The sequence below is a fragment of the Panthera leo genome, chromosome B4, assembly GCF_018350215.1.
Source record: "Panthera leo isolate Ple1 chromosome B4, P.leo_Ple1_pat1.1, whole genome shotgun sequence".
Lineage (NCBI taxonomy): Eukaryota > Metazoa > Chordata > Mammalia > Carnivora > Felidae > Panthera > Panthera leo.
The window spans coordinates 43,556,472-43,580,272 of NC_056685.1; the positions used below are offsets into that span (position 1 = coordinate 43,556,472).

A 23,801-nucleotide genomic window follows, 5' to 3' on the forward strand; every position below is an offset into this window, starting at 1 on the left:
CTCATATGAGTGAAGTCATATGATATTTGTCTTTCTCTGACTGACTAATTTCACTTAGCATCATACCCTCCAGTTCCATCCACGTAGCTGCAAATGGCAAGATGCCATTCTTTTTGACGGCTAAGTAATCCTCCATTGTATATATATATATACCACATTCTCTTTATCCATTCATCCATCGATAGACATTTGGGCTCTTTCCACACTTTGGCTATTGTTGATAGTGCTGCTATAACATGGGGGTGCATGTGTCCCTTTGAAACAGCACACCTGTATCCCTTGGATTGCTTGGTCACTTTTGATGTCATTTTTCTAGTTTATATTCTATTGTCTAAGCTTTGTAATTTTTAAATTGAAATATAATTGGCATACAATATCATATTAGCTTCAGGTGTATATCATAGTGACTTAATATTTTTGAACATTACAAAGTGATCCCCATGATCTAGTTACTATCTGTCACCATGCAGAGTTCTTGCAATATTATTGACTCTATTTCCTATGTTGTACACTACATCCCCATAACTTATTTATTTTGTAACTGAAAGTTTGTACCTCTTAATCTCCTTCACCTATCTCACCTGCCCCCCCCCATATCTCCCCCATCTAGCAGCCAACAGTTTGTTTCCTGTATCTATAAGTCTGTTTCTGTTTTGCAGACACAACAAAAAAAAATGTTTTTTGTTCCATATATAAGTGAACTCGTTGTGGTATATGTCTTTCTCTGTCATGTTATTTCACTGAGCATAATACCCTCCTGGTCTACTCATGTCACAAACGGCAGGATTTCATTCTTTTATGTGGTTGAGTAATATTCCATATATAGATATATATATATATATATATATATATATATATCTATATATGGAGTAATAGTCCATATATATATATACATATATATGTATATATACGTATATATATATATATATGTATATATACATATATATATATATATACGTATATATACATATATATATATATCCCACACCTTTATTCATTCATCTATCAATGGACACTTAAGTTCCTTCCATATCTTGGCTACAGTAAATACTGCAATGAATATAGGGGTACATATATCTCTTTGAATTGTGGGTTTTTTTCCAGAAAATACCCCAAAGTGGAATAGATGAGTCATACCGTAGTTGTATTTTTAATATGGTGGGGGGGGGGGGGGAACTCCATGTTGACTTCCATAGTGGCTGCACCAATTTACCTTCCCACCAACAGTGTACAAGGATTCTCTTTTTTCTACATCCTTGCCAACATAATTCTTACTTTGTTAGTTTTTCTTTTTGATCATAGCCAATCTGACAGGTGTGAGATGCTATCTCATTGTGGTTTTGATTTGCATTTTCCTGATGATGAGTGATATTGAGCACCTTTTCATGTGCCAGCTGGCCATCTGAGTGTCTTTGGAAAATGTCTATTCGGTCCATTTTTTAATCATTTTTATATTACATTGTATAAGTTCTTTATGTTTTTTGGATATTAACCCTACAAGATGTATGATTTCCAAAGGTCTCTCATTCAGTAATTTGTCTTTGCATTTCATTGATGGTTTTCTTCACTGTGCAAAAGCTATTTAGTTTGAGTAATGTCATTTGTTTATTTTGGCTTTTTCTTGCCTCTGCTTGAGGAGACTGGTCCAAAAAAAAAAAAAAATTCCAATGTCAAAGAGCTTACTGCCTATGTTTTCTTCTAAGAGTTCTATGGTTTGAGGTATTATAGGTAAGTCTTTTTTTTTTAATTTTTTTTAATGTTTATTTATTTTTGAGACAGAGAGAGACAGAGCATGAACGGGGGAGGGGCAGAGAGAGAGGGAGACACAGAATCTGAAGCAGTCTCCAGGCTCTGAGCTGTCAGCACAGAGCCCGACGTGGGCCTCGAACTCACGGACTGTGAGATCATGACCTGAGCCGAAGTCGGACGCTTAATCGACTGAGCCACCCAGGCGCCCCGGTAAGTCTTTAATTCATTTTGAATTTATTTTTGTATATAGTGTAAGCTAGTTGTCCAGTTTCATTCTTTGGCATGTAGCTGTCCAGCTGTTCCAACATCATCTGTTGAAAGACTTGTCTTTTCCCCATTGTACATTCTTATCTCCTTGGTCCTAGATTAATTGGCCATAGAAGCATGGCTTTTGTTTTGGGGCTGTCTATTCGATTCCACTCATCCATGTGTTTTTGTGCCAGAACTTCTCTGTTCGGATTACTACAGGTTGGCAGTGTAGTTCAAAGTCAGGGAGTGTGCCTCCTCCAGCTTTGTTCTTCTTTCTCAAGATTGCTTTGGCTATTTGGGGTCTCTTATGATACCATACAAATAAGATTCTTTGTTCTGGTTCTATGAAAAATGCCATTGTATTCTGATGGAGATTGCATTCAATCTGTAGATTACTTTGAGAAAGCTTTATAATTTAATGCATAATTCTGATCATTTATCAGCGATTCATATTGATAGAACTAGGCTCCTTCTTGGTGGGTCTTTCCTTATTTTCAGGATATTATTGAAGTAAGTGTCTTTTCATGGGTGTTTCTCTTGTAACATTTCTTTATTTTTTTTTTTAATTTTTTTTTAACGTTTTTTATTTTATTTTTGAGACAGAGAGAGAGCATGAACGGGGGAGGGGCAGAGAGAGAGGGAGACACAGAACCAGAAGCAGGCTCCAGGCTCTGAGCCGTCAGCCCAGAGCCCGACGCGGGGCTCGAACTCACGGTCCGTGAGATCGTGACCTGAGCTGAAGTCGGACGCTTAACCGACTGAGCCACCCAGGCGCCCCTCTTGTAACATTTCTTTAAACCAGAGTTACCATTGTTAATATTTTATAATATTTACACATACAGAGCACATGTATTTGTCTATCTTTTAAGCTGTGTAAATGCTGGCTGGCCTACTGATATCAATCTTTTTAAAGTTGCTTATAACCATCATTTTAGGTATAGGTTATCACTTTGTTTGTGATTATTATATTTGGTTCTTTTTAGTAGAAGCTTCCTGGCTTGTCATGGGAAGCTATGCATCTTGAATCGATGAGGTTCATTTATTCAACAGGTTTTAGTGTCTTTGTTTAATATTTTCAAGATTCTGAAATCTTTTTTTTAATGTTTATTTATATTTGAGAGAGACAGAGAGAGACAGAGCATGAGCAGCGGAGGGGCAGAGAGAGAGGGAGACACAATCTGAAGCAGGCTCCAGAATCTGATCTATCAACAGTGCCCAACACGGAGCTCAAACTCATGAACACTGAGATCATGACCTGAACCAAAGTCAGATGCTTAACAGACTGAGCCACCCAGGCGCCCCACAAAATTCTGTATTCAATAGCATAACAAGTGAGAAGTAAGTGTTGCCTATCTAGGCCTTTCCTTTATTGTGATAGTCATTTGTGGGTTTGGGTTTTGGCTTCGTCCAGCAAAACGGAAGATGGCAGAAAGGATTACTCAAGACTCCATGCAAATCAAAAGAGGTGACAGGAAGACTAAGGGAAGTCTCCCGGAGCTGCTTTCAAGCTCCCATATTTATTAAGCATGCATTCAGGGAAACAATGTGCAATACATCAGTGGGCTACGTGCCAGAATGAACATATCAAAAATGTGCAGAAAACAAGCTAAGATAGGATAAAATATTCCGTGTGATACCATGGTCTAAAGAATTTATGAGCATACACAAGACTTAACCCCTAGATATACATTAACTAGATGAGAAAAGTGTAGTGTCCCCCCTGGATATACATTAACTAGATAAGCTGTTTTCAGCATGGCCAGAAAGCAGTGTTCTGCTTTGCAATGCATTCCCTATAATCTCCTAATCCACGGTATAGCCATTAGATGTACCACGGTCATTTTTCAGTTCTTTGCTCTATTAAAACTTAGGTTTGCTGCAAATCCACTTGATATCAATAAATCCCCTAGAACTACGGACTCCGTCAGCATTCAGAAATGCAAAGGATCCATTCCCACTAATTTCAAACCTGAAAAGGAATAATTAAAATTAGTTTGGGAACCACTGACAGCTGTAATCAAAAATCAAATTAAGATTCAAGTGATCTGGGACATTTTATACAAAACATTCAGCTCCGTACTCCCCCATCACTATATGCTATACAAAAATATCTGCTACATTAAAGGAATAGAAGACTGAAGGTAGATACTTAATTATTATAATTATTAGTATAAACTGTAACCTTATTTAAGATAATAAGTAGAAAGGCAGATATACATATAGATATAGATAGACATGGATAAGCCATAGAGGTAGATATAAGTCTATATCTACCTACATTTATCTATCTGTATCTATATCATCTATATATCTATATCTATATCTATATCTATATCTATATCTATATCTATATCTATATCCATATCTATATCTGTCTACATTTATCTATGTCTATTTCTATCCATCTATCAGGAGAGACTGTGTTTGCTAAATCCAAAGATCTCTAGAGTCTTTTTTTTAAAGCATTTTCTTGGCATGTTTTTAGCTGATGTTCCTTTTTGAAGGTAAGGAATAAGTTTTATATTCATTTGATGCGTTTGACACATACTGAGATAGAACCCAAAGAGACTAATTGCAATCGTCTCTATTCATTTGCTCTGCTGATGATCGATTTTTCCATTTTCTGTAGTAAGTGTAATTTGTCACGTCTCACATATTTTAGTATTTGTTTAATTCATTCCATTGTTTATCTAGAACTTAATGAAATGCTAAGGCAGGAGTACATGGCTACAAGAGAAGAGTCACACAGCCCTTGTTTCCAGGGGCAATAGTACATAAGTGAGAAAGCAACATTCACTCAATAATGGTTACCCAACTAAATAATATTGTTTATGATGGGCATATGGAAAGTTAAAGACAACTATGTGATCACTAATTCTTTAAAACAAAGAGATCTTGTATAAATACAATTAGTTCTCAAAAGGTGCAAGTAATACCTCTGGTTTGGTTTAGAATTTGCAAACGAGCTGGGGCGCCTGGGTGGCTCAGTCAGTTGAGCATCCGGCTTCAGCGCAGGTCATGATCTCACGGTTCGTGAGTTCAAGCCCCGCGTCGGGCTCTGCGCTGACAGCTCAGAGCCTGGAGCCTGTTTCAGATTCTGTGTCTCCCTCTCTCTGACCCTCCCCCGTTCATGCTCTGTCTCTCTCTGTCTCAAAAATAAATAAACGTAAAAAAAAAATAGAATTTGCAAATGAGTTGAATTTGCATTATCAAGAGAGGTGTTTATTAGCAAGACTGGCAATACAAGTAAAATAAAATAAAATAAAATAAAATAAAATAAAATAAAATAAAATAAAAAAATTCACTGTGTCATTTATTTATTTATTTACTTTTTAATGTTTATTTATTTTTCAGATAGAGAGAGATAGAAAATGAGCAGGGGAGGAGCAGAGAGAGAAGGAGACACAGAATCCTTAGCAGGCTCCCAGCTCTGAGCTGTCAGCACAGAGCCCAACGGGAGGCTCAAACCACAAACCATGAGATCATGACCCGAGCCAAAGTTGGACGTTTAGCTGATGAGCTACCAGGCTCCCCTCACTGTGTGTCATTTAACAAGGTAGAAGAGATATGGGTTTCTCTAAGGTATGTTTCAATGTGAAAGGGCACATGTTACAGGGTGAACACTAACGAAGGCAGTTGCACGTAACAAATAGAAAGATTTCTTTGTAATAATACAACTTAAAATGGTCTAAATTTGTATACAACACCACCATAAAACCTTTCCTACTAAATTGGAAACTCACCAAGGATTGAATATGGTGCCATTGGTCCACTTCCAAGACTCTCCTTGTTTTCTGTTCAATCCGATCCAGTGCATAGAAGTTCCTGCGTGCTTCCTCAAAAAATTCTTTCACAAAAAGTCAGGGCATTATCTGCTGCTGAATATTTTCGAGCATATTGCTGAACATGCTTCTCACCCCCACTATCCCATCTTTCATGATTGGCCTCCTAATCTACATGCCCTCCTGCTTCTATAGCAACAGGTAGGGATATTGAGATTAGTTTTATCAGCAAGATTTTCACTTTGCTCTTATACTTCCTAAATGTTTGTAAGCAATAGAGTGACTTCCACCAAGTCATTTAAATCTTCTGAGCTACACTCTCTTGGGTCATCTTTAGGGGTGATTTCTATTTCTCATTATTGAGGAGGAAAACATATTTTAATTCCTTTCTTTCAAGTTTGAATGCATAGACCACCAGTACGTTTTAGCTCCAGAGTGAATAACAAAGACCATAAACTGATATGATGCTATGTCTGTTTGGATAACAAAATTGGGAGGTGAGCACTTTCTGTAGGAACCAGCACAGAATGTTCTCTAAGGGTGACAGAGAACTAATGCTTCTATTTTGTTTTGTCCACAGGTCCTTTCTCAAAAACTAGAGGAGGGATTTCAGGGGGAAAGAGTTTAATGGACGGTATAAGTACTGTTAAAATGGGAAAACTCAGTCATAAACTACAGTTGATCCTTGAACAACGGCACCATGCACTTGAGAATCCAAGTGTAACTCTTTTTTCAATTTTATTTTTTTATGTATGTATTTGTTTAATTTTAGAGATAGAGCATGAGCAAGGGAGGGCCAGAGGGAGAGAGAGAAAGAGAGAGAATCTTAAGCAGGCTCTATGTTCAGCACAGAGCCCAATGCTTGGCTTGATCTCATGACCCTGGGATCATGACCTGAGCTGAAATCAAGAGACTGTTGCTCAACCGACTGAGCCACCCAGGCACCCCCAAGTATAACCCTTGATTCCCCCAAACTTAACTGCTAATGGCTTACCTTTGACAGAAAGTCTTGCTGCTAATGGAAACAACTGACACATTTCGTATGCTACATACATTATGTAATTTTTTTTATAACAAACTAGAGAAAGGAACTGTTATTAAAAAAATCATAAGGAAGAGAAAATACACTTTCAGTGCCCTACTGTAATGACTGAAAATAATTTGCATGTAAGTGGACCTGTATAGTTCAAACCTGTGTTGTTCAAGGGTCAACTGTCCTTTGAGTAGATACCAGAATAAGAATATTATTGCTATTGTATGCTTTCTCATATAATCAGAAATCAAACTAACTTCTGGATGAATATGATTTATTGCAACAAAATATATTGAGTGATGGATTTAGTTTCTCTTCTCTTGGCTCCTTGGTATTGGACCACAAACTCTTTAGTCAACTTTCTTTATAAACAAACCCTTTTCCTCACTCAGTGCTCACGCAGCCCAAGTTTCCCTTCCTTTGCCCTCTTTCACTTCTATTCATTGTCTCATTTTCTTCAAACTGTGCTATTTCCTTCAGATCCTTATCCTAAATTCCAAGAGCCATATCTTTTTTATTTGTTTTAATTTTTCCAGGCTATTCTCGGCAGAATAAAAATGTAAAAGTATTAAAACAATCTATTTAATAATCTAAAAACATTAAATAAAGACATTTAGCTATATAAACAATATGCATTGTGATTAAGGACCTAGCATGACTAGCTAATTTGTGTGGGTTCAAATCCCAGTTCACCAAGTTATGGCTCTGTGACAAAGGCTATGTTACACAACATCTCTGTGCCTCACTTTCTTCATCTTTAAAATAGGGGTACTTACGTATTTACTTCATAGACCAGGATTGAAGATCGCATGAGTTTTTATAGTTATAGTGCTTAGAACACTGTCTGGTATATATCATCATAGAGTATTCACTTTTATCATTTTAATTCTCTCTTAGTAACACTTAAGCACTGAAACGATTGAGAAATTTCTCCTTTTCTTACCATATCCTCTCGTGTATCAATATGAGCAAGTTCTGATCCCTGCGAACTGCAGAATCTTTTGCTGGCTGTCCAATTTTTGGTATCACTGGAAAAATAGAAACACTTTTTTCTTAATCCAATCCATTCATCCTCACATGCCATAGTTTGGGAACACTTTGAAAGTTTTGTTGCTACAAGAAAGAAAGAAAGAAAGAAAGAAAGAAAGAAAGAATCAAAAAATAAGTTAAAGAGAGTTTCTATTCATTCTGATGAATCAGTTTCACTTTTACCCCCACAGTTTGCAGTCTCTAAAATTAAATTCACTCATGGAATGATGGATGAATTCAGTCCTTGCTGTCTGTAAAGAAAACCATTCAAGGATTGAGCAGTCCATAGTTCATCTGATTTCCCTGGCTTCTACTCTGAAGAATGGAACTACCAGCCTCTCATAGTCTATATTGACGTCCTCCCAAAATGCATAAAATTTAGCACTCGACAGAGACCTAGAGACATGAATACCATTTCGGTCTCACGGACCAGGGTAATAAAGGAAGGCTTGTCTTTCCTTACAGAAATGAATGGTCCTAGACATAAAAGGACATCCAAGACAGGGAAGTAAAACTCACCATAAATGACAACAAATCACTGAAATATGAGTTAGTAAAAATTTTTTCTCCTTCACCAATATTCAGTGCCAAAGAAGCTGGAATAATGGTGAATTTATTTCTGTACAGAATGTTTTGAGAATTTTATGTTTCAAGGTTTTAGGTAAGTGATGAGTAATCAGAAAAGGATAAAGTCCCTGCCCTCCAAATGTTTGAATAAGTTAATGTAACTAGCAAAGAACCAAGTAAATGTTTAAATGTCAGGCCAAATCCAAAGCCTTCTCTCCTCACTTTGCCATGAAATTTTTTTTTTTTTTTTTTTTTTTTTTTTTTTTTTTGGTAATACTTAGAGGCAGATTCAGGCTACCACAGATAGGTAATGAAATATATTGTGTTTTAATTTTTTTAAATAATCAATTAATGAATGAATGTAAAGACTTCTTATAGAAACACTTCTCTATAAATATATTAACTGTCAGATAATTAGATACCAGTAACATTGCACTCCCAGGACTCTAATAGTGACAGAAAGCTATACAAAAAAAGAATATCAGCACTCTTGTGAATGACAAAGAAAACAAGAATAAAGAGTGCTAAGTGTTACTGTTTTTTTTATGTTTTTATTTTAGAGAGAAAGTGTGAGCAGGGGAGAGGGACAGAGGGAGAGAGAGAGAAACTTAAGCAGGCCCCACAATCAGCAGAGTCCAATGCAGGGCTTGATCCCATGACCCTGGGATCATGACCTCAGACAAAATCAAGAGTTGAATGCCCAACAAACTGAGCCACCCAGGTGCCCCAAGGGTGCTGTTACTTTAACTTAAGTCCTAAATTAAGTGCTGTATTAAGCAAAGCGTACAATGGAAAATCAAGTTCTGAGACTATTAAGTCACTGCTCAGGAATTTAAAAATCTACCTTTGACTTATTTTCACAAAACGAACCGACAGTGTCCAGAAGAAAATTGTGAAAATCTTCATTTTCACAAAGCTGCTCCAACAGAGAAAATCTTGCAACAAATCACTTGTGCCATTATGACATTTTTTTTTACATCATAAATGTTTCCTAGAACAACTGTTAGTAATATAACTTAATCTTGATCCAAAAGAAATTAGAGCAAAGAAATATAGAAGTTATATAGACAATATTGCATGGTGGTTAAAATATCAGGAATTAGAACCAGACAGACAAGAGTTTCCATTCTGGCTCTGGAATTTGTCATTTGTGAGAGGCAGCTCATTCACTCTGGCTTCTATTTCTGTGCCTGTAAATGGATTTCATAATTATACTTATGTCATGGCCTTGTGAGAATTAAATAAAAATAATAAGCATAGTGTATGTAATATTTGTTCTTTTTTAAACAAAAAATTTTGAGAGAGAGAAACAAGGAGTGGGGAAGGGGCAGAGAGAGGGGAAGAGAGAGGATCCCAAGCAAGGTCCACAATGTCAGTGCAGAACCCAATGCGGAGCTCAAACTCATGAAACCGTGAGATCATGACCTGAGCAGAAACCAAAAAGTCAGACGTTCATCTGACTGAGCGACCCAGGTGTCACTAATATTGGTTCTTTAACTTGCACAAAGTACTCTCAATTAAAAAAACAGGACTATTATGAGGACTTTAAGAGACAAAACAGGTGAACATAAGGGAAGGGAAACGAAAGTAATATAAAAACAGGGAGGGGGACAAAACAGAAGAGACTCATAAATATGGAGAACAAACTGAGGGTTACTGGAGGGGTTGTGGGAGGGGGGATGGGCTAAATGGGTAAGGGGCACTGAGGAATCTACTCCTGAAATCACGGTTGCACTATATGCTAATTTGGATGCAAATTTTAAAAGATAAAAAACAAACAAACAAACATTGGGAAAAGAACATGACTATTGGTGTTGTTATCTGGCGGTCATTTGAGAATTTATAATTATCTTACTCAAAGACTAAGAACTAGGGGCGCCTGGGTGGCTCAGTCGGTTGGGCGTCCAACTTCGGCTCAGGTCAGGATCTCGCGGTCCGTGAGTTCGAGCCCCGCTCGGGCTCTGGGCTGATGGCTCAGAGCCTGGAGCCTGCTTCCAATTCTGTGTCTCCCTCTCTCTCTGCCCCTCCCTCATTCATGCTCTGTCTCTCTCTGTCTCAAAAATAAATAAAACGTTAAAAAAAAAAAAGACTAAGAACTATAATTCAAGACGATGACTGTACTTTGAGATTAAGATGACTGTATTGTGATATTTAGAATATTTAGTTTTTTTTTGTTTTTTCTTAAGTGATCTCTACACCCAACATGGAGCTCAAATTCATAACCCTGAGATTAAGGGTCACATGCTCTATTGACCGAGCCAGCCAGGTGACCCTATTTAATTTTTTTAATTCACTTTTTTAGCTAAGGTATGGTCATATATTAGTTTCAGGTGTACAACATAGTGATCTGACAGTTTTATACATTAGAAAATGCTCACTGTGAAAAATGCAGTTATCATTGGTCACCTTCCAAGTTATTATGATATTCTTCACTATATTCCCTATGCTATACTTTTAATCTCCATGATTATTTATTTTATAACTAAGAAGTCTGTACCTCTTAATACCCTTCACCTATTTTGCTCATTCCTTGAACTCCCTCCATCTGGCAAGCAACCACTAGGTTGTTCTCTGTATTTTTTGAGTTTGTGTCTGTTTTTGTTTGCTTATTTTATTTTTTAGATTCTGCATATAAGTGAAATAATACGGTATTTGTCTTTCTCTGGCCTACTTCACTTCTCATAATACCCTCTAAGTCCATCCTTGTCATCATCATGGGGAGATTTCATTCTTTTTATGGCTGAATAATATCCCATTATGTATATACACCGTGTCTTCTTTATTTATTCACTTACAAATGATATATCCTATAAGGAGTTAATATCCAAAATATAGGAATAACTCATAACACCAAAAAAAGCCAAATAATCCAATTTAAAAATAAACAGGGGACCTAAATAGACATTTTTTCCAGGGAAGATGTGCAGATGACTAACAGACATGTGACAAAATGCTCAACATCACTAATCATCAGGGAAATGTAAATCAAAACCACAATGGAATATCACCTCTCCTAGTCAGAATGGATAGCACGAAGAAAAGACTCAACAGTATTTTTTTTTAAGTTTCTTTATTTTGAGAGGAGGGGAGGGGGAGAGAGAGAGAGATGGAAAGAGAGAATCCCAAACAGGCTCCAGGCTGTCAAAGCAGAGCCTGATGTGGGGCTCAGTCTCATGACCATGAGATCATGACCTGAGCCCAAACCAAGAGTCGGATGCTTAGCTAACTGAGCCACCCAGGTGCCCCAAGAGCATTTTTGAGAAAGGCAAGGAATATGGTAAAACCTGCCAAACTGGTAGGAATCTGAGGACTTGTCTCTACAAGACCTTTTTATTACTCCAGGACTGAGAAATCCAAGATTAAGTCTGAGATATGTTTGGCCCTACTGTGTATGGAGAAGCATAGACAATTTATGAGCTAAGCTACTCACCTAGTATGGCAATGGCCAGTATGAGCAAGAGATACATACAAAGGTGTAACATCCAGCCTTTTTTCAATTTGTGAACTGCAAAACAAATAAATGTTTATTGTAAAATGTCCAGAGAAACCTAGCCTGAATATTTATTTTCGTTTATCCCTCTTTATACTAATCAATTTAAAAACTCTCATTAAAAGCATCTACATCTTAAAGTAATAAAGGATACAATGACCTTATAAAGTGCAAAGAAGAGAAGTGCCAATGACCGCTGTAGCTGTTCAGATGGGGCATCAGCAGTGGAGAGATCACTCAGACTTGGTGGAAGGAGGGAGGAAATGCAAGGTTATTTCAAAAGGTAGAAATAGTGTGAATAGTGGATGGTAATCAAGAAAGTCCAAGGTTCAACAAAAGGGCTATGATCAGACAAGTGGCTATAAAAGACAACAGAAATCAACAAAATCAAAGATAGGGGAGAAAGGAAAGTCATAGGATCATATGACAGTAGAAAAATGAAGATAAATGTTTTTATTTATTCTGTAAGCAGTAGGGAGAAATTTAATGCATTTAAGCAAGGAAATGTCAAGATAAAAGCAGTAATTTGTGGTGAGCAGAATGAATTAGAGAGGCGATTTGGCATTCATGGAAATGTTAAGAGATTAAAACAAACAGTAATACTTTTAGTAGTGATCTTCTCTGACACTTACTTAGCAAATGTAGAAACAATCTGGAAAGAATGTTTTTCACTCGCATGCATTTAAATATCAGGAAAAAGGATTTGGGGAGTCAGGAAGACGGTGACAGAAGTGGGAGAGCCACAGGCTCCTCTCATTTCACAAGCACAACTAGAAAACTGTCAAATTAGGGGCGCCTGGGTGGCTCAGTCGGTTGGGCGGCCGACTTTGGCTCAGGTCATGATCTCGCGGTCCGTGGGTTCGAGCCCCGCGTCGGGCTGTGCTGACCGCTCAGAGCCTGGAGCCTGTTTCGGATTCTGTGTCTCCCTCTCTCTGACCCTCCCCCGTTCATGCTCTGTCTCTCTCTGTCTCAAAAATAAATAAACGTTAAAAAAAAATTAAAAAAAAAAGTTTAAAAAAGAAAACTGTCAAATTGTCCTAAATACCTTAGAAGTTGACCTGAAGACTGACAAAACAAACTCCACAAGAAAAGGGAGAGAAGAGGCCACATTGAAGAAGGTGGGAAGACATGTTTTAAGGGAGAAATAGATGGAGGGTGCTATGGAGGGGAGGGAGTACTGGTCGCAGGAAAGGGAGGGAGAGAGAGGGGAGCACACAGGAGAATGCACAAGGAGAACATCTCCCCAAAGACATTGGCTTGGAAAATGAGAGGGGCTGAATTTCATCAGTTCTTGCAACCAGTGGAGCTTAAAGCCTGGATTTTTAAAGGTCAGGAGGCTTGGCGGGAATAGAGCCTTGAGGGCACTGCACTGCTCCTGGAAACAAGGCAGGCAAACAATCTGGAGGGAGACAGTGTTGAAACTGTGATTGCAAGAATGCCGGGGCACACAAAGGGGAGATTATTTACACTTCTCAGAACTCATTACTGAGAGTCAACATTCATAGGAACAAAGATGCTGGTGTGTGCCCCTCCCACCCCCCCAGCCCCTCAGCATAAAGACAGAGCCATCTGCAAGAAACAATGCAATGCCAACATTGTCCGTCTGACTTATTTACATCAAGTCCCACACCCCTGAACTCTGGCAGGACTGCCCTTCCTAGTCATGCTTGCATCAGTCCCAGGGCACTGGTCCCCTCCTATAGAAGATCAGCACAAATGCCTGTCCAGACCACATCTCCTGACCAGAGAGTTCTGCAGGGCCTCCGTTCTGGTGCGGGTGGTGACAGGTCTCATTTCACAGCAGACTAGAGCACACATAGTTAAAACTCACCACATTCAGGCCAGGGACCAAACACTGCCCACAGTAGGCAAGGAGAGCCCCTGCAAAACACAACAGCAGAGCACAAGCGGCACAAACCAGGGATCCTCCCTGAAGCATCAGGCCCTGGACATTACATGACTCCTTCTTCATAAAGCCACTACTTTGAGGAGCAGGAGACATGACTGGCTTTTCGAACACAAAGAAGAAAGCAGAGACTTAGACAAAATGCCAAATGAAAGAACAAGGTAAGGCCACTGCCAGACATCTAAGTGAAACAGATATAAGTAACATGCTTGATACAGAATTTAAAGCAACAACTATAACGATATTCAACTGGATTTGAGAAGAAAAAAAAAAAAAGGAAGACATCAGTGGGACCCTTGCCACAGAAATCAAAGAGTCAAAAAAGTATCAGAGATGAAGAGTGCAATACGCAAGATTGGACACAGGCTTGATTCAATGAACAGCAGGCTGGAAGAAGCAGAGGACTGAATTAGTGACCTAGAAGACAAAATAATGGAAAATAATGAAGTTGAACAATAGCGAGAAAGAGAATTATGGAAAATGAGAATAGACTTAGGGAACTCAGTGACTCCATCAAAAGTAATATCATTTGTATTATAGGAGTCCCAGAGAAGAGAGAACAGATGGCATAAAACTTATTTGAAGAGATAACAGCTAAAAACTTCCTTAATCTGGGGAAGGAAACAGACATCCAGATCTAGGAGGCAAAGAGAAATCCCATCAAAATTAACAAAAGCAAGCCAACAACAAAGCCCATTGTAATTAAACTTGCAAAATACAGTGCAAAGAAAAAATCTTAAAAGCACCAAGACAAAAGAAGTCCTTAACTTACAAGGGAAGAACCTTAAGGCTAGATTCAGATCTCTCCAGGAGGAACTTGGAAGCCAGAAAGGAAGGGCATGATACGTTCCACATGCTGACTAGGAAAAATCTGCAGCCAAGAATACTCTATCCAGCAAGGCTATCATTTGGAATAGGAGAGATAAGGATTTCCCAGATACACAAAAACTAAAGGAGTTCATGACCACAAACCAGCCCTGCAAGAAATACTAAAGCGGACTCTTTAAATGCAAAGGAGAGACCAAAAGTGACAAAGACAAGAAAGGATCAGAAAAAATCTCTAGAAACAATTACAAAACAAGCAATAAAATGGCAATAAATACATATCTATCAATAATTATTTTGAATATAAATAGACTAAATGCTTCCAAAGTATATAAAGAACTTATATAACTCAAAACCAAAAAAAAAAAAACCCTAATAATCCATTTTAAAAATGGACAGAAGACATGAATAGACATTTTCCCAAAGAAGACGTCCAGATGGCAAACGGACACATGAAAAGATGCTCAGCATCAATGATCCCCAGGGGAATGCAAATCAAAACTGCAATGAGATATCACCTCACTCTGTCAGAACGTGCTAAAATGAATAACACAGGAAACAGCAGGTGTTGGCGAGGATGCAGAGGAAGGGGACCCCTCTTACGCAGTTGGCGGGAATGCAAGCTGGCACAGCCACTCTGGAAAACAGTATGGAGGTTCCTCAACAAGTTAAAAATAGAGCTACCTCATGATCCAGCGATTGTACTGCTAGCCATTTACTTAAAGAGTACGAAAATACTAATTCAAAGGGGTATATCCACCCCAATGTTTATGGCAGCATTATCTATAATAGTAAAATTATGGACACAGTCAGCAGTTGCTGAATGGATAAAGAAGAGGTAGTGTGTATCTCTTCTCACACACGCACACACGCACACACACGCACACACACACACGCACACACACACGCACACAAACGCACACACACGTGTATGTATATACATGTACATACATATATAGTGGCATAAAAAGAATGAAAGCTATTTATTTATTTATTTTTTATTTTTTATTTAAAAAATTTTTTTTACATTTATTTATTTTTGAGAGACAGAGAGAGCCAGAGCACAAGTGAGGGCGGGGCGGAGAGAGAAGGGGACACAGAATCGGAAGCAGGCTCCAGGCTCGGAGGTTTCACCCACTGAGCCACCCAGGCACCCCTCGGCTGGGCTTTTTAACAAAAAGATTAATAAGGGAAAAACAAGGTACTGACCCATCACATGGGAGAAGCCAAAACGAAGAGGAAATCCAAGGGGATTTTAGAAAGCCAGCCTACTTAGCATCTTCCACAATGAACAATACTTTTGGAGAGAAGTAACAGCAGAAGGAAAAGCAGGTTTAGTCTTCTTCCTAAGGTGGCGCTCTGTGGGAAGCTAATGGAGTACGGTTTGCTTTCCAGGGGCTAATAAGAATTGGTGTAGTGAAAGGAGAATTTATATCTTTAGGTGGAAAAGGTGGAGTAGGGTGAGTTTCTCTCGCGTTCATTGCTTCCTGATTGCTTTCGGTTCAGAATATTTTTTATGTCAAAGAGACATATTTGGGGGTACGCATTCTGGTTTCCTTCAGTTTCATGATCACAGTAAAAGGGGAAAGGTGTCTTTTTAAAAAACTGCTTATTTATTTATTTCTGAGAGAAAGAGAGAGAAAGAGCACAAGTGGAGGATGAGCAGAGACAGAGAGAGAAAATCCCAAGCCGGCTTCGTGCTGCCAGGGAGGGCCGGAAGCGGGGCTCGATCTCATGCACCGTGAGACCATGACCTGAGCCGAATTTAAGAGTTGGTTGCTCAACCCAGGTACACAGGTGGTGCCCTTTCCACATTTACTTTATTTCTTTTTTCACGTTTCGTTTTGGCATTTTATCTTTCCCCAAAATCCATTGATCCTGTTATCTAAGTTGATAAATGCATGGGTATTTCACTTTGTTAGGACTGCCCTAATGAGGCACCACAGACTGGGTGGCTTAAGCAACAGATATTTATTGTGTCACATTTCTGGAGGCTGGAAGTCTGAAACTAAGGTGTTGGTGGGGTTGGTTCTTTGTGGGGCTGTAAAGAAAGGATCTGTTCTAGGCTTTTTTTTTTTTTTTTTTTTTTGGCTTATAGTTATCACTATGTTGATAGGGCATTATCCCTGTATGTGAGTCTATCTCCAAATTTCCCCTTTTAATAAGGACATCAGTCATAATGGATTGGGGTCCACCCCCACTGACTTCATTTTAATTTAGTAAAGACTTGATCTCCAAATGAGATCACAGTCTGAGATACTGGGGGTTTGTACGCCAACCTATGAGTTTGTGGGGGGCAGAATTCAACCTGTAACAACTGATGAATCATTTTCAAAATATTTCATTAAATTTTAATATTTATGGTTTTTAAATGTTCATTTATTTGTGAGAGAGAGATAGAGAGAGCAGGGGATGGGGTAGAGAGGGAGGGAGAGAGAGAATCCCAGGCAACTCGGTGCTGTCTGTGTAGAGTCTGACTCTGGGCTTGAACCCACGAACTGTAAGATCATGACCTGAGCTGAAATCAAGACTCAGATGCTTAACTGCCTGAGCCATCCAGGCACCCCCTAATACCAATTTTAATTTTGTGTTTGGCTCTCTCTTTTTTGTTATTTTTTAACTTTTATTCATGTTTTTGAGAGACAGAGGCAGTGAAAGTAGGGGAAGATCAGAGAGAGAGGGAGACACAGAATCCGAAGGAGGCTCTAGGCTCTGAGTTGTCAGCACAGAGCCCGACGTGGGGCTCGAACTCACGGACCATGAGATCATGACCTGAGCCGAATGGATGCTTAACCAACTGAGCCATCCAGGCACCCCATAATTCTGTGTTTGGCTTTCTTTAATTTATCCTCCATTTCATCTCTCTCTCTCTCTCTCTCTGTGTGTGTCTCTCTCTCTCCATCTCTCTCTCCTTCTCAGATCCTCCTTCTCTTACTCTCTTGAGTTGGCATTTCTACTTGCATTTCATATCGCTCAGCTTTTCTTTTGTATTTTCCATTTTGTTTTCTTTTCTACTGCGTTTTAGACTAATTCATTCTTAATGGCATCAATTCTACTGATCAACTACAAAATGTCCTTTATTTCAAATATATTTCCATGCTTAATATTTCCACTTGGTTTTCCCAATCTTGTTGAGTGTTTTTATTATGTTTTAATTCTCATAATAACTCTTCGAGTTTTCTTCTTGGAATATTCTAGGAATTATTGTGTTTTAGAGGGGTTACCTTTTTCAGGTCCCCAGCTACTTTACATGTTCTCCAGGCATCAGTGACCTCATATAGTATCATGACTGAAGGCCAATGTTTTAATTTGAGGAGACCTCATGACCTTGGAGTGCAAGACTGTGAGTTATAAACACAACAGACTACTGTCGGCAGCCCCTTTCTGTTTCTACCTCACAGGAAAGCTTCTCTGGTCCAGAATTCAACCTTAAAGGCTATGAAAAAAGCAGTACTTGAGGAAGGCCATCTTTTTACATTATAATCCCAATCCATGGGGTTTGTGAGGAGAGGAAATAGAGGAATTAATATAATAAGGTTCCTGGCTAGCCTGCAAGGGTACTATATTAAAATGCAATCTAACCAAATTATAAACATATACATTCCAGACACCAGATATCCAAAATATAGGAAGCAGACACTGACAGAATTTTCAAAATGATTCTGAATTGTAGATCGCTGGACATCAGTGTTACAAAAAAATAAATAAATAAAATGTAATACATTTGGCCAAATAAATCAGTCGGCTTTGTATGGTCACAGATCTGTTTAACGAGGGTAAAGAGGAGAAAGATTCCTATCGCTGCACAATGGAAAGAGTTAAGATATGAAGGATTCTGATGAGGTTACTGGAAGAAGATGAGGACAGCAGACTGCAGAAATCTCGTCCCGGTATGGACATGCAAGAATGAGGGAAAACAAAACTTCGGCTGTTAATTCATATTAACAATGAATTATGTTTCAATGTATGTTTTCTCTGAATTCAGAGTCTATCCAATTACATATTAACAGTCTTTTTGTTAGCTTCACATGGCCGTTGGGAGAGCATCCCTTCTACATGTGCCATATCTATGTTAAAGATCACTAACTAGAAGATAATCAGGGATATGAAGGTAGCATGGGAGAGTGCTTAAGATTTCAGTTTATTGCTTCATCCATCTGTGTGTAAGGCCAAATATGCATAAGTGTGTATATATATGCAGAGTTACCTTTTCCTAAGCACTGAATACTTATCGGGCAATGAACTAGATACTCTTCACGGAAAACCTGACTCATTCCTCATAACAACGTCTGTGAGACAAGATGAATTATCCTTATTTTATAAATGCAGACACTGATGCTCAGAGAGATTAATAATTTCATCCGAGGTCATTGCAGTACTATAAAAAAATCACTTATTTGTACTTAGTATTTTCGGTCCTCTGGCTTTTTAATCGTTCTTGTGCCCTACTTCTTTTTGTATTTTTCTTGTTTGATTTTGTTTCCTGTGAATTCATTTCGGGAGACGCGTCGCAATCATTTTAAAATTTTTACATCTGAAAATTTGCTCAAACATCTGCTAGACTGAGTGAAAAACCTGAATTAAAACCCCTTTATGCATGTGAAGAAGTTGCACTATTCTCTTTACGCAGCTGCTGTCGCTGATGAGAAACTTACCATCCAGAGGAGGATTTTCGGTTTCTTAGGGTTCATCCGGTTTGTGTGTTTTCCTTCTCTTTGAAGGCTTCCAAGATTTCCTCTTTGTACTTGATGTTTTGAAATTCAGTAGCAGTTATCAAATTACCAGAAACATCCTTTTAATCTTTCTGCTCATCACTGTGCATGCTTTTTCCAATTTGAGGAGCATAGGTTTCTTCTGTTATGATACTTTTTCTTCTGCTACTGCTAAAAATAACCCCGTCCCTTTATACTTCACTCTTTCTGGGACTCGTCTCTATACCACGCCCCTAAACTTTCTACTTATCACTTACATTTATTGTTGTGCTATTTTTCTTTTTTAATGCTTATTTTTGAGAGAGAGAGAGACAAAGTGTGAGCGGGGGAGGGGCAGAGAGAGAGGGAGACGCAGAATCTGAAGCAAGTTCCAGGCTCTGGATTGTCAGCACAGTGAGCTGAAACTCACTAACCTTGAGATCATGACCTGAGCCGAAATCGACGCTTGACCAGCTAAGCCATCCACGTGTCCCACTATTTTTCTTTCTCTCTTTTTTATTAAATTTATTTTGAGAGAGAGGGCGGGTGGGGAATCCCAAGCAGACTCTACAGGGTCAGTGCAGAGCCCAACTCGGAGCTCCAACTCAGGAACCGTGAGTCATGACCTGAGCCGAAATCAAGTTAATCTGAGGATTAACTGACTGAGCCACCCAGGCGCCCCTGTTTTGTTAGTTTTCAATAATATCAAAGAGAATTATTCAGTGTCATAAGGACACAAATTCTATCTGATAAGAAAAATTAGTCATTCTATTAGCAATCCATTCTTGAACAAATTCCTTAGTGGATGAAACAATGGCAATCCTCAGGTATCTGCTTTCACCCTTAAAAAAATAACTGAGGAAAGTTCGGAGGTAGGAGAAAGACAGAGATTTGGGAAATCAACATAAGGGACTGCTAGAAAGCCCTTTGGAGATCTAAGGCTAGTTTATACCTGTAAGAAATCAACATAAGGGACTGCTAGAAAGCCCTTTGGAGATCTAAGGCTAGTTTATACCTGTAAGCATTGTGTGTGTGTGCATGAGTGTGCACGAATGCTAAGAGTGATAAGGCTCAGGGCTTGCATTTGGGAGATACAGCAGTGTGAGGCTACAAAAAAGAAAATATGTTCAAGGCAAGTTTTGGATTTCTGCTTTTGCTTCCTTCCCTCTGGCCTTCGGACAATTATTACATTTTCTGGTGCTCAAGAAATCACCCAGGCCTCCCGAGTGTGCGTGATGAGTGCTCAAAAGCCATGCTGAAAAGAAAAGACTGAATTTATTTTATTGTGGTAAAAAACAAAATAAAATTTAGCCTTTGACCTGCTTTTAAGTGAATAATACATTGCATTTGCTAAAGACACTTCTAATTAAAATTGCTCAGAATTGAAACAGACCGCTTTGTAAGATAGAGATGTTATCACTACAAGTATTCTGGCCTAGAAATTTCTGCTAGAAATGTCACACGAAGTGAGAAGTTTTATTAAGTGACTACTGAAGTCTCCTCCACTTTTAAGATTACTAGATTTGTTTATTAAGAGACTCGCTGGATAGCTGCTATTAGAATTCATACCGGTAAACTGCAGAAATGATTTGTTTCTCTTCACTGTCTTTTTCATGAAGTTTTGAAAGGTTTCCTATTCCAATCATGTAATTTGGCAAAACGGTTCACTCATGTTGTCTAACAGAAACCCTATCAATTGTCGTGAATGGTGGCGTTTTGTTTCGTTTCATTGTGCCTCATTGTCATTTGTTAGTTTGCCTGTTTGCATTTCAATCCAGTTAAAATTACCATAATTTTTAGACTCAGTCAATCCTTACACTTCAAAAGCCCTTTTCAGCCCTAGTAAGTATCTTCAAGCCATCTTCCAGATTTTCTCAACTTTTATCCAGATGATGTTGGGGAAACAATAAAGACACTGGACACTGAACGATTCTGAAAATCCACCTGACCCAAGCAGAAACATTTAGAAATATCTTCACTCACTTTAGCAAGACATCAGCTACTTCAATCCATCCGTGGTCTGTGCTAGTTGAGAGAGTGAATGCAATCTCAGTTACAGGATTGGGCAAAACTGTGGCAAATAACTTTTCTCTGTTGTAAGAGTACATTTTAAAAAAACCCTTTTTATTGGCATATAATGCACACACCATAAAATTCACCCCAAATATTTTCATTCTCACAAGCTTATGCTCACTCTCTTACAGATATAAAACTCCACACATTCTCCCCAATCTTGCATTACTTTACAGAGCTGTTTCCTCTACCTCATAAACTTGAGTAGTTTTCCTCCCTTAGGAAAGAGTTCGGCATTTTTAGACTGTCCTATATTTTGTTTTTTATTGATTTTCCCTTCATTCTCCGTCACCCAAGGAAACTTACTTTTCCTGCATATCCAGTTACCATGCCTCGCATCACGCAGCTCTGGGGTGATCATGACATCTGTGATTGATCCAGATCAACAGGAGAGAACTAGAAGGCTACCTCCATACATCGCTAACAAAGAAAAAGAATCAGCAGGCTTTTACGTCCAACTGTAGTGGAAAAATTGGCAATGCTCATTTGAACCAAGGAGAAGTGGTATGAGTAAACTGTCAAACCAGTTCAGACCAGAGATAAAAATAGACAGATTCATTAGGATAAGTGGGAAGTTGACTCATCCATAATAAGCAAAGGAGTGTCATGAAATTGGCAAAATCTTTTTGTCTTTAAAGAATAAAAATATCCTATGTGGCGTATTGAGTGGAACACATGGAAAATAATATCCATCGCCTTATAGCACTCTATATTTCTTTGTTGGAATTATCTCATTTCTCATCTTTATAGAAAGCCAAATCATTAATAGTAATTACCTACACCCACACATTATTCAGTCTATATGGGTTCAAATGCAGTTATTACTTGTGTGACATTTAGAAAGCTATTTAAACTCTGATGCTCAGTTCTCCCTTCTGTAAAATTGAGAGCAAAATTCTACTTACCTGTAGGAATGTTACAGTGATCAAATGAGGTTATACATGGAGAATGCTTACAATAATCATTGCCTGGCATTATGCCTGGCATTTTTCTTTCTTTCTCTTTCTTTCTTCCTTTTCTTTCTTTCTTTCTTTCTTTTTCTTTCTTTCTTTCTCTTTCTTTCTTTCTTTCTTTCTTTTTCTTTCTTTCTTTCTCTTTCTATTCCTTCCCTTCTTTTCTTTCTTTCTTTCCTTCTTTCTTTCTTCTTTCTTTCTTTCTCTCTTTATCATTTATCATCTATTTCTATCTATCTATCCATTATCTATCTATCCATCTATTATCTATCTATCTATCTATCTATCTATCTATCTATCATCTATTTCTATCTATCCATCCATACACACACACACACACACACACACACACACACACATTCTGGTATGTGTATCAGTTTAAAACCTACTTATGAATTATAGCATATGTATGAACTAAAATAGAACTATATATTCCTTGAAGATTTTGTGTATGAAGCTGTATTATGTTTTTAAAAATTTATACCTTGAAGTCATTCACTGGTTGGAGCACTGATCCACTTACTGGTTAGAGTCAGTATGCTTCTCTGGATTTGTTATATAAATTTGCCCAATTATGACAACCAAAATGTGTGCCTGTCTCAGCTCTCTGTGCAGAGCCATTCCTGTGTTCATTCCTGTAAGATTAAGAAGCTTATCTACAGACCCTAGCAGACATCCCCTCAGTTTTATTTAATCACGCTGGAGGCTTGAATACCTTCAGCATGGTTGGTCCATGCTTCTGGTCTTCTGGAAAGAGCCATTTTTGGCATCACGAAGACCTGATTCTAATCTTGGGTCCAGAATTTGCTAGTTGTTTTGGCTACTGGAAAGTTACAAGAACTCCCTTCATTGGCTTCCTTTATAGGTCTTGTGGAAACACATACTTTCCTCATTTTGCTTGGAAGGCTATTACATGAGATGGCATAAAGTATACTGGACACAGAAAGGACATGGTAGACATTCAGTGAACTTGAGCAACTTTTCTCCCCTTACATGCTCCCTTTCAACCTTGCACACACATATATTAAAGCACCTCACATTTTGCTTTGCAATTACTGTTTCTTTTTCTCCTCCAAGCCTGACAGAGGCAATTGAGTAGTTTAACAAAACCTACAAATAATCTGAGCTTTCATTTGCTCATTTGTTTAAGAAAAATTTAAGAAAATTTCTTCTGAGAATATTTCATCACTCATTGCGTTTGTAAATGTAAAAGGAAAGAAAATATAGACTAAAATAGTAAGATGTGCACAGATTTATAATGAAAACTAGAATGTTTTTTTAATATATGAAATTTATTGTCAAATTGGTTTCCATACAACACCCAGTGCTCATCCCAAAAGGTGCCCTCCTCAATACCCATCACCCTCCCTCCCCTCCCTCCCACCCCCCATCAACCCTCTGAAAACTAGAATGTTGACCCTCTCCCTCTGCCCCTCAGGTTCCTATTTAAATAT

At 38.3% G+C, this 23,801-nt stretch overlaps 1 protein-coding gene across 1 annotated transcript; it reads right to left on the minus strand.

Annotated features, from left to right (window-relative positions):
• Positions 1-3,535: 3,535 nt before the first annotated feature.
• CLEC2A (C-type lectin domain family 2 member A) lies at positions 3,536-22,369 on the minus strand. The gene is given in 7 exon segments (XM_042948274.1): positions 3,536-3,967; positions 5,742-5,845; positions 7,757-7,926; positions 11,840-11,914; positions 19,286-19,327; positions 19,330-19,374; positions 22,300-22,369. Coding segments are annotated over 7 exon segments (615 nt in total). The 3' UTR covers positions 3,536-3,858.
• Between the last annotated feature and the right edge of the window lie 1,432 nt (positions 22,370-23,801).